Genomic DNA, 13,953 nt, shown 5'->3' on the forward strand with positions numbered 1-13,953 from the left:
CCCGCAACCCACCCACCTGCCGCCTCCACGCTGCACAAAGCCTTCCTCCCGCTCTTCATCTTCCCAAGCTTCTTCTGGAAAACCGGTAGCACCAGCAGGGTCTGATCCGCATGACGCATCATGCACAGGTTGGGGATTAGACGGGTTCATCCAGGAGCCCCAGCTCCTTCCCCCACATAGTGGTGGGAGAGGGCTCCCCCCAGCACCCACCTCCCATGGGCCACCCACCTCTAATGAGCACCGGGCACGGTGACAAAGCTGCACCCAGCCTTGACCCTGAGCCACAACAGGGCCACGGAGCCACTCAGGGACTCAAACCTCCTGTGGGCTCGGAGCAGCAATGGGCAGGTGAGGGGGGAGCAGAGGGACCCCAGGCACCCACCCTCTGTGTCCCGGGGGGCATCAGGGCTCCAGCTGGGCCCCAGTGGAGGCGACGTGGCTGATCTGCCACCAGCCATTTGTCTTGCTGAGGAAGGTGCCGGCAGTGAGTTATCGGAGCTCTCCTCTCGAGTGCAGATAAATGTCATAACAGACACCAGCCAGCGCAGCTTATGGATGGGGATTTAATAGACACCTCTCCCCCCGCCCGCCTCCCCACGCCGGCAGCTGCTCCACGCCCAGGGACCGCAGCCCACGCCCGGGCGGCAGTGGAGACCAGCTCCTCTGCTGGCACCAGTTTGGAGCCCCAGTGTTACCCCAGCTGGTCCCACCAACTGAAACATGACTTCATGGGGTCCCCCTACCCCCCAGACCCAACCTGGAGCCCCACCATCCCGCCGTGGCCATCCCTCCATCCGGGTGGGAGAGCCAGCTCTGCCTGGCACAGAGGGATGTCCCCATGTCCCCATCCTTGCCCGGCTCAGGGTCCCTTCCACACCCCCAGCCCCACATCCAGCCTGTCCTTGCGGTGTCACCCCAAGAGCACAGACGGACCACAAGGCAGCACATCTGCCACCGGGTCCTTGCTGTGCCCCACGTCCCCAGCACCACTGGGGACAGGCCGAGTGGCCCTCAGGGCAGCACTGGTTGGGGTGACTCCATCCCGCAGCCCCCCTCTCTCAACCCCAACCCCGGTGGCTTTTGCACTGGCATCTGCTGTGGCGAGCAGGGCCCCGAGTGTCTTTTTGAGGCTGAATGCTGGGTTTCTGGTGAAATCCTGCAGCAGTGTTGCCGTGACGACCCTCCTGCAGTTTCCATCCAGAGATGTTTTCCTTTGTTGTGACAGGGACTCGGGGAGGTGGCCGCGGGCAATTGGGGTGCACAGTGGCGATGGTGAGGGGCTCCCACTGCGAAGGGCAGGGACCCACCGCTGCCCCCGGGTAGACCCAGCACGGCTCCGGCTCTGGTGTGGGGCTGGGGGGTCCCCACGGCTCCCAGACAGCCCTGGCTTGGCCCCAGCTGCCCAGGGGACAGCAGGGGGGCCTGGAGCTACATGACATGAGTTTGATAGGTCTCAGCCAGGTCTCGCTCTTACCAAGACACACAGCAGAGAGGTGATGTGGGCAACCCACAGCGTGGGGACACCACAGAGTACTGAAGGGAACAGAGGGGTTGGCCCTGCAAGAGCAGGTGGCCAAGCACCCTCGTCACCCCGATGACAGAGCCCATTGGGAGCCGGTGAGACCAGCAGCCTCCCGAGCTCTGGTGCTGCCCAGTTTGGCAGCCAGAGCCACAGCACCGTGACCAGGGTGCTGAGCAGCATTGCCACTGCCATCCCACGGGTGCTGAGTGCCAGGGGACTGGGGTGCCAGGCACCCTCCCCGTGCAGCAAGGGACCCCGCATGTCTCCATGGCCGGAGTGTGGCCGCATGCCCCCATCCCTGCCTCGCCGGGGGGGTGCAGGGGGACCCTGTCCCGCGCCCTGCAGAGCCGCTTGTTATTCTGCTCAGGTCCACCGGCAGCTAATGAAGCCCGTTCCAGTGGAGCTGCCACATTCATCGGGAGAGCGGCTTATTAATGAGGCCTCTGCCACCGCAGCTGGGGCCAGCGCTCGGGGCACTGGCACGGGGACAGGCAGCGGACGGATGGACGGCTCCATGGTGGGGTGAACCGGCAGCCAGTGCCTGTCCTGGCTGAGGTGCTGGTCTGAAGCCAGGGCTGGAGCAGGGCAGGATGCCCCAGCCCAGGGTCTGCTCCGGAGGGATGGTCTCAGACCTGGCACCATGGACCCACCTCCACGCTGCTGCTGACCCTCGCTTGCTGCTCCTCGCCCTTGTTTCAGCTTTTGGCCAGGGCCAAACCTGCCCCACGGCACAACCTGGGCACGGCGGCGAGGGCATGGAGGTGTCTGGGCTGAGGGCTGCACCATCCCCCCTGGGGACGCAGGGACCCTGCCCTGGCCATCCCCAACTTCCCTCCAAACCCACTGGCAGGATGCATTGATTTTATTTTCTGTTTCCATGGCAACTGCCTCCTTCCCTTCCCCCTTCTGGCAGCCGGACCCACTCCTTCGCCCTCCTGCAGCACCCAGCCCCTCCAGCACCTGCCCTCTACCAGGGACACCGGCTGCAACCTGGCACTGTCCCCTCTTCTGGGGACTCTCCTGGGTGGCAATGCCACCAGCTCAGCATCTGCGGGGAGGGCCCAGTGTGCACCCCTGTGCCTGCCGCGGTGCCGGTGGGTGATTTTGGGGGGGCAGCCCACCAGGCTGGCACAGGATGGGAGCAGACACAGGGGACACCAACCCTGGTCAGCCCTTCTCTGACACTGGCAATAGTTAGCAGCAGGGCCAGCAGGATGCCGTGCTGGTTCATTAGCCAGGGCTGTAATTGCCCCCCCAGCACTGCCCGTGCAGGGATGCTGAGCAGCATCTCCCATTAGCAGAGCCAAGCTCATTAACAGCACATCCTACCCCCACACCTGCTCACAGCTGATGTGAGCAGCGGCGGCACCGGGGAGGACACTGGCACCGCAGCAACCCGGCCATGAGCCCGGTGTCCTCACCCCTTCGGAAGGAAACGGCGGTTTGTAGCTTAAAAGCAGGGTTATAGTAAGATAATGATAATTATATCCTTTTATCCATCCCCTTCCAAAGGACGCACCCCTCACCGCCCTGCACAGCTCCTTCCCAGCACAGAGATGCCATCACATTGTTACGGAGCATTAATTACCGGCTGTGCCAAATCCTGCCCTTCCCGGCCCCCCCCGGGGACCCCCGGCCCCTCTGCTCAGGGATGGGGGAATAAAGGCAGAGGCGCATCCCGGAGAACAGGCAGGGCCCTGTGCCGGGCAGAGGCAGCGGTGTTGAATAACGCCTGTGCCACATTCACCGGTAATCTCCAGTGTTTACACGGAAGTGGAAATCAATCGCTGCAAGTAATTAACGGCGAAGGGCACAACACCCGCTTCTTCTTCGGAAGCGGCTCCCAGCACCAGCTGGGGTTGCTCAGCAAAACTCACACGCCGGCACCCGCCGCACAAAAGGCACCGACGCTCGTTTCCTGCACCGCCAGCACGAGGTGGCCACGCCGGCACAGGGCCAGCATCCCAGTGGCTCACGGGTGGGAGCTCATGCCCGGTGGGAGCAGGGGGTCTGGATTTGTGCCGGCGCCTGCTTTGGCACCAGCCTTTCTATTAGCTCTTGGATAAAATGCAAAGGCCCACCCGGCGGGCGGCTGAGTGCTGGGCTGGACAGCAGCCGGGAGCTAACGCCATCGCCGCCAAGCTGCTCCCGGCACAGCGTGGCGTGAAACAGCTGCATTTACCGCCCGCCTCATTCCTCGAGAGTCAGGGGGTGAGGAAGATGCTGAGGCTGAAGAGCCCCAGGGCTGGAGTGCTGCCCCCACCCCCCCACACCACCCCCCCCCAGGCGCGCAGGGCTGGAGAGGCTGGGGGGTCACCAGGGTGAGGGTGGGTTGCTGCCGGCAGGCACGCACAGGAGGTGACACGGACAGCAGTGGCAGAAATGGCAGCCCTGTCCCCTGACGCGCAATTAGCCGAGGGGCAATTAAGGCTCCTGCGGTTTTTGACCCAATTTCTCAGGCAAAACTCGGCAGGAGGAGAAGTGGGGGGAGGAGGAGGAAGACAGAGGCTGTCACGTGTATGCTGGTGTGTTCGCTGCATGCATGTGCGTGCACAGACACACACGTGTGTGCTCACTGACATGCGTGTGCAGGCGTGCGCACCGCCCCGGCCAGGGCCCAAGCCCCCTGAGCCGCCCGGTGAGGGGGAGGTGACACTTTGCAGCTCTCAGCTGGGTTTATTTTTGCTTGTGGCTGAGCGCAGGCAGCCTCGGCACGGCCGCCTGACTCATGCAAGCAGCCCAGCACCCAGCAAGCTTTGGGGGGGCTGCGGAGCACCGCAGTGCCATCACCTTGCCTTGCCTTGCCACCCCCACCAAAGCAGCAGTGGGGGCCAACGGGGGCTGTGGGACCACCATGGGGTCAAGGCTTGGCAAACTTGCCAAGCACCGGGGCACATTCACAAAGACTCAGTGCCGTGGGCAAGTGCCGTGGCACCATATGCCTGGAAAGGATAATTTTAAGCAGCTGCCATGTTCTATGTGTGTGGGGGGGTGATTTCTCCCCACACAGCTGCTCCAGGCTCCCTGCAGCCCCCGTGCAGGCTGGGGGGGCAGCTCAGCCCTGCTGGGTCGGGGTGCTTGTGAGAGAGGAAGCAGCAGTGGTGGGGAAGCAGGGAGGGCTTGGATTTCCCGGTGCTTTGTGCTGGTGACTTGCATCGAGGGGGATGCTGGAGCATTCAGGGATGCTGGGGTGACACAGAGATGCTGGAGCATGCAGGGATGCTCGAGTGTGTAGGGATGCTGGAGCATTCAGGGATGCTGGGGTGACACAGAGGTGCTGGAGCATGCAGAGATGGTCCAGTGCAGGGATGCTCGAGTGTGTAGGGATGCTGGGGTGTGCAGGTATGCTCCAGTGCAAGGATGCTCCAACTTGGGGGGATGCTCCAGTGTGCAGGCATGCTGCAGCGTAGGGATTCTCTAGTGCAGGGATGCTGGAGCATGTGGGGATTCTGGGGCATGCAGGGATGATGGAGCATGCAGGGATGTTCAGGTGTGCAGGATACTGGACTGTGCAGGACACTGGGACGTGCAGGATGCCAGGGTGTGCAGGATGCTGGAGCACGCAGGGATGCTCAGATGTGCAGGATGCCAGAGTGTGCAGGGATGCCGAGCTGTGCAGGATTACCAGGCTGTGCCAGATCTCGGGCTGGGCCGGATTACCAAAATGCGCCGGATCCCGGGCTGTGGAGGATTACCAGGCTGTGCCAGATCCCGGACCGGGCCGGATTACCAAACTGTGCCGGATCCCAGGCTGTGCAGGATTACCGGGCTGTGCCGGATCCCGGGCTGTGCAGGGTTCCTGCCCCCCCCCCCCCCCGCCGCTGCGCGCGCTGCGCTCCACCAGCGCCACCTACAGAGCTGTCCCGGGAGGGCACCCCCCGCCCCCGGCCAGGGCCCGGCGGGGACCCCCGGCAGCCGCCCCCCCGTCCCTAGGGCTGTGCAGGGGCCGGGGGGGCGGCTGGGGCGGGGCGAAGCGAGGCGTTCGCAATGGGGGTGAGGTACGGGGGGGGGCGGCACTCACAGAGGTGCTGGGCTGGAGGGGCTGCAGGGGGGCCCCGGGGGACTGGACGCCCCCCAGCCTGGCCTGGGGGGGCTGCAGGGGGCTGCGGCAGCCCCGGGCCTCGCGGCGGGAGGGCGGAGCTGGGGGGGCGGTCCCTAGGGGCGGGGCGGGGGCGGGGCGGGGGGCGGTGCCGGCGACCGGGCCCGGGAAGCAGCTCCCGGCTTCCTGCGCCGGCGGGGCGGTGAGTGCTCTGCGGCCCGGCGGAGGGGGTGGCACCCGCAGGTGCTCGGGGATGGGCGGGGGTCCCCGCTGCTCTCCAGGGCTGCCCGGGGGTCCCCAGTGCTGCTCAAGGGTCCCCACTGCAGCCTGGGCCTCCCCGATACTGCTCAAGGGTCCCCACTGCTGCCCGGAGCTCCCCGATGGTGCTCAGGGGTCTCCAGTGCTGCACTGGGCTCCCCGGTGCTTCCCGGGGGTCCCCAATGCTGCTTAAGGGTCCCCAGTGCTGCCCGGGGCTCTCCAGTGCTGCCTCGGGGTCTCTAATGTTGCTCAGGGGTCCCCACTGCTGTTCCGGGGCTCCTCAGTGCTGCCGGGGGGGGGGGGGGGGGGCAGTGCTGCTGCTCAGGGGTCCCTGATGGTGCTCAGGGGTCTCCAGTGCTTCCTGGGGGTCCCCAATGCTGCCTGGGGCTCCCCAATGCTTCTCAGGGGTCATCAGTGCTGCCTGGGGGTCCCATTACTGCTCAGGGGTTCCCATTGCTGTCTGGGGGTCCCCAATGCTGCTTAGGGTGTCCCCAGTGCTGCTTAGCAGTCCCCAATGTTGCTAGGGGGTGCCCAATGTTGCTGGAGTGCCCTCAGTTCTGTCAGGGGGTCCCAGTGCTGCTCAGGGAGTCCCCAATGCTGTCCAGGGATCCCCAGTGTTGCCTGGATACCTCCAGTGCTTCTCAGGGGTCCCCAAGGCTGCTGGGCGTCCCCATTTTTGCCCCTCACTGACCCTGTCTCTCCACAGGCAGCGATGCCCGCGGAGCCCCTGATCTGCGCCGACACGGCCACACGGTGAGTCCCGGCCCCCGAGGGGACAGCAGGCAGTGGGGCCCTCCTGGGTGCCACACACCGTCCCCTGGCCCGGCAAAGGACTCGTGTCCCAACACTGACACTGTCCCCACCGTGTCCCCGGGACGGTGGTGTGTGTCCCTACAGGGTGAGCTCTGTGCTTAACCGGGATGTGAAGCAGTTTGGGAAGAAGCACATGTTTGATGCAAGCGAGGAGACATGCTGGAACTCGGACCAGGTGTGGGGACAAGGATTTGGAGGGCCAGAGGGGTGGGACAGGAGCCGTGCATGGGGGATGGGAGCCGTTTGGATGGGAGCCTTCACAGAACCCCGGTGTTGTTCCTGCCTGCAGGGCACGTGCCAGTGGGTCACCCTGGATTTCCCCCGCACTGTCAAGGTCTCGCAGTTTCACATCCAGTTCCAGGGGGGATTCTCCAGCCGGCTGTGCACGCTGGAAGGTGAGGAGCTGCTCTGGTGGCACAGGGCTCCCTCTGCCTCAGTTTACCCACCCCAGGATCCCACGGCTGTTTGTTACGAGGCCCAGAGATGTTTGTTAGCTGTTCCTGAAACCCGAGGGGCTGAGGCTGTGGGGTGGAGCAGAGAGGGGTGACCAGCAAGGACCTGGGGTGCTTTGGGTCCTGCTGGTCCGCCTGCTCCCAGCCCTGCAGCAGAGCCAGCGCAGGGAGGATTTTTGGGGTGGCCGAGGCCAGGGCAGCAGTTGGAGGCTCCCCCAGCAGCCAAGCCTCCACGCCGCTGCCTCCACCCTCACCCTCCACAGGCTGCAGAGCAGGGGAAGAACTGGTGAAAATATCCGATCTGTACCCCAAGGACACCAACGCCATGCAGATATCCTTTGCTGTGGCGTGGGCTGGGTTCTGCGGCTGGGTGGATGGGTTCAGAGCCCCCCACAGCTGTGGGGGGACAGGGGGGCGAGGGCAGAGCTGTGATGTAAACGACAGAGCTGTGGGTCCCTGCTGGCACTTGGCTGCTGCTGTAGCTGCTCGGCAGAGCTGGAACAAATCTGGACATTGCTGGCTGTGGTACAGCGGGGTGTGAGCCGCACGCGTTCCCCCTTAGAGCAGATCTCCCATGTGTCCCGGCATCCCCCTGCCTATTTTTTCTCCTTGATGGGCCCCGCACAGATTCCAGGTGGAGGAGATGGTGCTGGATAAGCTGAAGATCACCTTTGAGAACAGCACCGACTTCTTCGGGAGGATCGTGGTGTATCACCTCGGGGTGCTGGGGGAGAAGCTGTAGGGCAGCAGTGAGGGACAGCATGGAGGGCTGCTCCCCCCATCGCCTGCGCTCCCCTGTGCAGGCTCTGCTGTGTAGGGGCAGACAGGAAAGTGAACCCCGAAAGCCCCCAGCTGCCCCCCAAAGCACCGAGAGGGAACCCTCGGGGTAGCAGTGATGGAGCAACGCTGGAGATCCGCATACTGGACCTTGGTGGGACACAGCCCGTGTAACCAGTTGAATAAACGGTGTCCCCGCTCCTTCCCAGCTGCTTCTTGGGCAAGTAGCACCCCGGGACCGAGCCCTCTGGGGTTTGCCATGGCCACGCCGGTGCGTGGCTTCGGCAGAAGTGCTGCTCCACGTGCTGTGGGCTCTGGCTGTCTCTCGCCTTCGCTAACCACCCCTGACCCTGGAGTGGTTGCAGCCCCCAGCGCTCCAGCTCGGGATCGGTAGCCATCAGCCAGGGCTGTGCTGTGTTCCTGGTTGGCAGGGCGATGCTTCCTGCGGGGTTTTGCTCCTGCCTATGGATGTTTCCCTGTCTGGTCGTAGTGCTGCGTGCAGGGAGGGAAGGCAAAATTCTGGGCATCAGAGGGAGCTTTCCTCTTCACAGAGCCAGCTCTGGAGAAGGATACTGGGGCACTTCGGGGGGTGCAGCCTTGAAGAGGTTGGTTGGCCCAGTTCCCCTCATGGTTCCCCAGTAGCTGGTGCTGGGACCAGGGACTGGCAGCTGTGACAGGCTGAGGCAATAGACAGGGCTCCACACAGCTGCTTTAGAGTTTACTTCAAATAATGCAATACCTGAATGCACACACGCACGAAGCAGCCAAGCCCCGACAGGGCAGAAATGCAGCTGCCCTGAGGAGTGTCCCCAGGTGCTGTGGCCATGCCACCCTCTGGGAGAGGCACAGATCCTCCAAGGGCAGGCGGTTCCTGGCTTCCTCCACGTGCTCCTTGCTTGAACCATTGTGCCGCTGCCTGTTTTGGGACGGCTGGGTGGTGGTCCCAGCGGAGAGCCCTGCATCGGCCAGGAGAAGTGCTGGTGCTGCAGCAGTGCAGCGTGAGCCACCCCCTCACTCCAGCTCCTTATTCTGAAATAGCTTGAGGATGTGATTTTCGATAACCTGTTGGACTAACGGAGGGGAGAGAAGTGAGACCCAGGGAAGCTCCAGCAGAGCTCTGGTTTGGAGAGGAGGAAAAGAGGAACAAGACCCGTCTTGATTTCTCTGGCTCGGTTTCTCTGTGTGGCAGAGCAGGGAGCTGTGGTAGAAGGGCAAAGAAAGCCCCAAGCAGGGCTGGAAGCTGGCAACTGCCTGGAGGCTTTCCAGGGAGGGAAGGCAGCGCTCCCTGCCAGGGTCAGAGGGGACACTTGCCTTTCTTGTGTCCCAGTGCCACGGCCAGATCCATCGGGGTGTAGCCGGAATCTGCCTCCGTGGTCAGGTCAGCGCCGCGAGCTGCAAGCAGGCAGTGGAGATCAGGGCATGGTGCTCCCCTGCTGACACGATGTCCCCTTCGGGTCAGACACAGGGTGAGGGGACCCCCAGAAGGTGCCCATGCTTGCTGGGCAGCCCCCCATCACTGGGGGGGCTGCTCAGTTTCTCCCCCCAGGTACGTCACGCTCTCTCCCCGAGGCGGTTACCAACGAGCCGCTATTCGAGGCCAAGGACTAAGTGCAGATCTTGCCCGTTACCTAGTAGGGCCTCGACACACTTGACGTGATTGCCACGCACGGCGTAGAGCAGAGGAGTGCCGCCATTCTGCAGGGAAAGGGAAGGGGCTGTGTCATCGCCAGCCTCACATGGGGCTTGTGCTCACACAGCTTTTGCTTCTCCCAGAGCAGTAGATCCCCGATCCACTGGGATCCCCTTTCCACCCTCTCCCAGCTCCAGGCTGGGTGTTTTCTCACAGGGCGGCTCTGTGCGGGTTTTATTCTCTGTATGCCATACAATAACTTTTAAATTGTGTAGTTTTAAAGACAACCTTAAGTTCTGAGCGCAGTTTCCTTGTGGCTGGTAACATCACAACATTGTGAACAACTGAGGAAACCATTTAAAATTATTCTCCAGATTCATTTCTCAAAACAACTGCATGAGCCGGCAAATGAGCGCTGCGAGCCTGGGAAGCATCTAGGAGAAAGACATCGCTGCGAACTCAGACCAGAACGATGTGAACGTGCTGGTGCTTTTTAAAACGAGCTTTGCAGAGCCCCGTCCAAGGCTCGGTGTCGCTCCCAGCGCTGGCGCGGTCCCCGCAGCCGCCCGTAGCACTCACCCAGTCGTAGATGTTGATGTCCACGTTCCTCTCCAGCAGCATGACCACGATGTCGGTGTAGCCGCCCATGCTGGCCAGGGATAAGGCGCTCTCCCGCTCCTTCGCTAGTGCGTGGGGGTCAGCGCCCTGGGGACAGCACAGGCATTAGCCCCGATGGGCGAAGGAGCCCTGTGGAGACCTGGGGCGCTCAGCACAGCCTTGCTGGGTACCCCCGGGGGGCTGATCATGGAGCCACATTCTGACAGCCTGAAGGGGCAGAGACAGCTCACACATTCCCAGTGACCTCTCCATACCAAAATCCTTATCAGAGATGTTTTAATCACCATCAAACATCTCGGGTAAGGACTTAAAAGCCCTTCTCCAGTGTCAGTAAATCAAGCCTGATGGTTCCCGTTACTCAGCCTTTTTTCCTATCCCTAGTAACAGCTTTACCGGCCCCGTCTAGATGCCTGTACAGTATCCACTGTCTCTTTTGTTACTGATTTACATACAAACCTCCCTGTCCTCCAAGCCCTGCTAGCCACAGACCTCTCCTGGACATCATTTTATCCTTTATCAGTGTATTACCTCATTTATTTGGGGTTCTGTTTGTGTCTCTGGTAATGCACTGCAGTTTTGCTCCTAATACAGTAACACAGAGAGAGTTTGGCTAGTGCTTGTGAGGTGAGAGTGCTTGCTAATCGTTGGACAAACATGGATGTGGGACGGAGCTTTGGGGAGCAGCTAGACCCAGAGTACAGCAGGATCTGGTTCCTGCTCACCCCCAGACAGTCCTCAACTGCAAGCCCAGCACTCAAGGACGATGCAGCAATGAGTTCATTAACTGCAATGATACCTCAGCAAGCACATTTGCTGGCAGATTACAGGGCCCAAGTGATAAGCTTGATCTCAAATTACCAATAAACAGATATTTAATTACAAACAGTTATTGCTAGCTGTGAGATAAGGCTCTTCACGCTCCTGACTTAGCTCACAGCCCAATGGGGAGTAGCATCTGACAGCGTCTGAGCTGTTAGCTCTGCAAACATGTCCTGTTTGGTGTCATGGGAAAGACTGGCTGAGATGATGATGGTACCAGGACAGAGCTGGACAATTTGGCAGCCACTGGGACTGGAGATGGGAAGTCTCCTGTTAACAACGTGCTGCGTGAATGTGGCCTTACCCATTCCAGCAGGTGACGGACCGTTTCGATCTCTCCAAAGGCTGCAGCCCAGATCAGCGGCGTGAAACCTCTCTCATCAGGTTTATTTACTAAGTTCTCGCCTGCGCAAACATGGATGAGACATCATAAATAGGAAGGGTAAAGCCCACTCTGATCCCTGTCCTCCTGGTAAACCCAGAAAAGGCTGTAAAACTAAGCTGAGGGTTTAGCAAATAGCGCGTGTGCTATGACCTGGCAGGACTCTGCCTGATCCAGGGTGAGAACGCAGACACACGTACCTTTCCGAAGGTGCTCCTTCAGCTGGCTGAGCTCACCCTGGGCAGCAAGCTGGTGGATGGACAGTGCTGGGGGACAGAAAGAATTCCCCTATCACGACAAAATGTTTTCCCAGCTCAGCACCCACCATCTGCAGGTGGGTCCCTGCAAGCCTGGGGAGGTGCTAAGTGGCCAGCCCCTATATGAGCCCCAAGAAGCCCAGTGTGTAACTAACACCCTTCTGCAGCTCAGCAGTGAGGACAGCCAGCCCTGGCGAGTGCTGAGAGCAACAGCACTGGAGGAAGCAGCCTGAGAGATCACCCTGATGGGCACTGAACAGCAAGCATGGCAGCAGGAGACAGAAAGGCTCCCGTCCTGCTGTCCCTCTGTGCCCTCTACACCCCACGGGCATCTGCGTCCGAGATGCACAGCCTGCTCGGCCAGGCAGTACTCACTGTCCAGCGTGGCTGGGAGAGCCGAGACCTCGTTGCCTCGCTGCCTGTTTGTCAGCGTGTTTGAGTGCTTCAGGGGGAAACCTGTTCCAGAGAGAGGGGAGAGTCAGGGCATGCCTCCTGCGTGCACAGTTGTAGTTGTAGCTCCTCCAACTACGCTGACTGGAAGCCAAGAGCTTCACAAAAGCTCAGGTCTCATATGCCTTATCTGAAGCCGTTCCCTCCTGTCCCTGGCAAAAAACTGAGTCTTGCAAAAAAGGAATTATTCCCTTGCAAGTAAAGAGCCTTGAGATGGAGGTTTGACCAGTGTGCAGGGAACAACAGCTGAGCAGGGAAGATAAAACAGCTCGAGCAGCTGCCCAGGGAGGGGCAGGGTCCATCTGGGGCGCTGCAGGAGGCAGGGATCTGGCATTAATGGCATAATTGCACACGATATACTGCAGAGGACAGCCTGGGGGATGCACTCAAGTTCATCCTCATATTTCCTGCCCTTGAAGGGCTCCACCTCGAAATCTCAATGTGGTTTCAACAAGCGATGCATAGTTTAATTAGCAAAGCATATGAAAAGAGTTTGCCATCTCCAGTTCCACTGGATGGAGCTGCAGTGACCTCTCACTGCTGGCACAAGTCATCACCAAGGTCTGGATTTGGACTTGGCCTTGCCAAGTCTTGCTTGTCTCGTGGAGACCCCCCCAATCAACAGGGACACCCAGGAGCTCCCAAAAGAGAATGAAAACAGAGGGACTGTTTTCAGGGAGGGACTGGCAGACATAAAGAACATTTTTCTAGCTGCCTTTGTGGGATGAGAGACCCAGACGACCTCTCCCCCACCTGTCTCCCGCTGGGGCTGCGCCTGAGCATCTGTGAGCACCAGGCTCTGCAACACTCACTGTCGAGGGTCGAGAGCTCTGTGCTCCTCTGCCTGTCCATTGACGCAGTCGAGGGCTTCATGAGAGTGTCCGCTCCACCTGCCAAACCAGGGTGGCTGTTAGGGACCTTGGTGCCACTCACTGGGGAGCAGGTTGGGCTCCACATACGGCACAACGAGACCCAACCAGCACAGCAAGCACCCTGCCAGCACCCTGACCCTGGGGTGGTGGGCATGTTGATCCCAGGGGAACAGATGTGGTGGGATCCGGGGTGGGTGCATGCCCTGCCTTGGCTCCCACTGCCCCAGTACCCCCAGCACTCACCGTCCCCATGGTCCAAGTGTGGCATGTCTTGGTCTGGCCGCAGACACCCCAGGGGAGCACCGCTGTCCCCAGTGTCCCTGGCTGCAGGCAGCTCCTCTGTGGCTGCTGCCCCCTCAGCTCTGTTTTCATCCTCTTTTGGGAGTTCCTGGGCGTCCCTGTTGATCGGGGGGGTCTCCACAAGACAAGCAACTGCTTCTTCCCCTTCCATGGGGCAGCTGCAACACAACAACATGTTAGGAAGGGGGAAAAAGCAGGGACGTTTCCCCAGGACAGAGAGGGCAGCAAGGGGGAGGCTGCTGAGTCCCTGAGCACCAAGTGTTTTCAGCCATCAAACTCCACCATGCCGGCAGCGTGGTTTGGGGTCCTGCTTGCCCTCTCCAGCCAGCCTCCCGGCACCACGGGCAGACAAAAGCTCCTGTCACGGCAGTGTTGTGGAAGCTGCACCAGGACCATCTCCCAGCCGCTCATCCCAGCACAGCCCCTTCCCGCTCACAGTGGAACGGAGCCAGAGCAGGTTGGAGGGAGCCCCCCTCTTCTCCTCAGCCACCCCGCTGCGATCTCTGGCCATCCCTGCCCACCTCGCTGTCCCTGGGCTGGCTGGTGGATCTGTGGGCCGGTCGGTGGGTCCCTGGGCCAGCCGGTGGGTCCTCGAGCCGGCCAGTGGGTCCCTGGGCCGGCCAGTGGGTCCCTGGGCCGGCCAGTGAGTCCTCGAGCCAGCCGGTGAGTCCTCGAGCCAGCCGGTGGGTCCCTGGGCCGGCCGGTGGATCCTCGGGCCGGCCGGTGGGTTCCGTCCCAGCTCAGACCAGGCCCCGTTCCCCGGC

The 13,953-nt window shown here is 61.5% G+C and overlaps 2 protein-coding genes across 5 annotated transcripts; one reads left to right on the plus strand and one right to left on the minus strand.

The window, feature by feature from the left end:
* The first annotated feature begins 5,676 nt into the window (after nt 1–5,676).
* NR2C2AP (nuclear receptor 2C2 associated protein) lies at nt 5,677–8,066 on the plus strand. Its single transcript, XM_080384017.1, has 6 exons — nt 5,677–5,763; nt 6,526–6,572; nt 6,717–6,807; nt 6,922–7,027; nt 7,348–7,415; nt 7,710–8,066. The coding sequence occupies exons 2-6, from the start codon at nt 6,532–6,534 to the stop codon at nt 7,824–7,826; spliced, it is 423 nt and encodes a 140-aa protein (XP_080240143.1). The 5' UTR covers nt 5,677–5,763; nt 6,526–6,531; the 3' UTR covers nt 7,827–8,066.
* A 492-nt stretch (nt 8,067–8,558) lies between these two features.
* On the minus strand, nt 8,559–13,845 carry RFXANK (regulatory factor X associated ankyrin containing protein). Of its 4 annotated transcripts, none has more exons than XR_013927596.1 (10): nt 13,711–13,845; nt 13,133–13,347; nt 12,830–12,907; nt 11,943–12,023; nt 11,511–11,576; nt 11,233–11,333; nt 10,071–10,196; nt 9,490–9,556; nt 9,173–9,291; nt 8,559–8,923 (listed from the first exon to the last, which is right to left on the minus strand). XR_013927596.1 is itself a non-coding variant. In XM_080384029.1 (10 exons), the coding sequence occupies exons 2-10, from the start codon at nt 13,338–13,340 to the stop codon at nt 8,886–8,888; spliced, it is 846 nt and encodes a 281-aa protein (XP_080240155.1). In that variant the 5' UTR covers nt 13,341–13,347; nt 13,711–13,845; the 3' UTR covers nt 8,559–8,885. The 4 variants fall into 4 exon arrangements, 2 of the variants coding, with proteins under 2 accessions (XP_080240155.1, XP_080240154.1); XR_013927597.1 differs by having other exon boundaries at nt 8,559–8,931; XM_080384029.1 differs by having other exon boundaries at nt 9,173–9,253.
* Between the last annotated feature and the right edge of the window lie 108 nt (nt 13,846–13,953).

The sequence above is a fragment of the Falco punctatus genome (assembly GCF_963210335.1).
Source record: "Falco punctatus genome assembly, chromosome: 4".
NCBI lineage: Eukaryota > Metazoa > Chordata > Aves > Falconiformes > Falconidae > Falco > Falco punctatus.

Coding starts and splice junctions, on each gene's coding strand:
- NR2C2AP (XM_080384017.1), top strand. CDS start 6,532: ATGCCCGCGGAGCCCCTGATCTGCGCCGACACGGCCACACG. Junction 6,573..6,716: donor TGCGCCGACACGGCCACACG/GTGAGTCCCGGC, acceptor GTGTCCCTACAG/GGTGAGCTCTGTGCTTAACC. Junction 7,416..7,709: donor AGGACACCAACGCCATGCAG/ATATCCTTTGCT, acceptor TGGGCCCCGCAC/AGATTCCAGGTGGAGGAGAT.
- RFXANK (XM_080384028.1), bottom strand. CDS start 13,340: ATGGAAGGGGAAGAAGCAGTTGCTTGTCTTGTGGAGACCCCCCCGATC. Junction 12,024..12,829: donor AGAGCTCTCGACCCTCGACA/GTGAGTGTTGCA, acceptor TCTCTGGAACAG/GTTTCCCCCTGAAGCACTCA. Junction 9,254..9,489: donor GTGTGTCGAGGCCCTACTAG/GTAACGGGCAAG, acceptor GCCTGCTTGCAG/CTCGCGGCGCTGACCTGACC.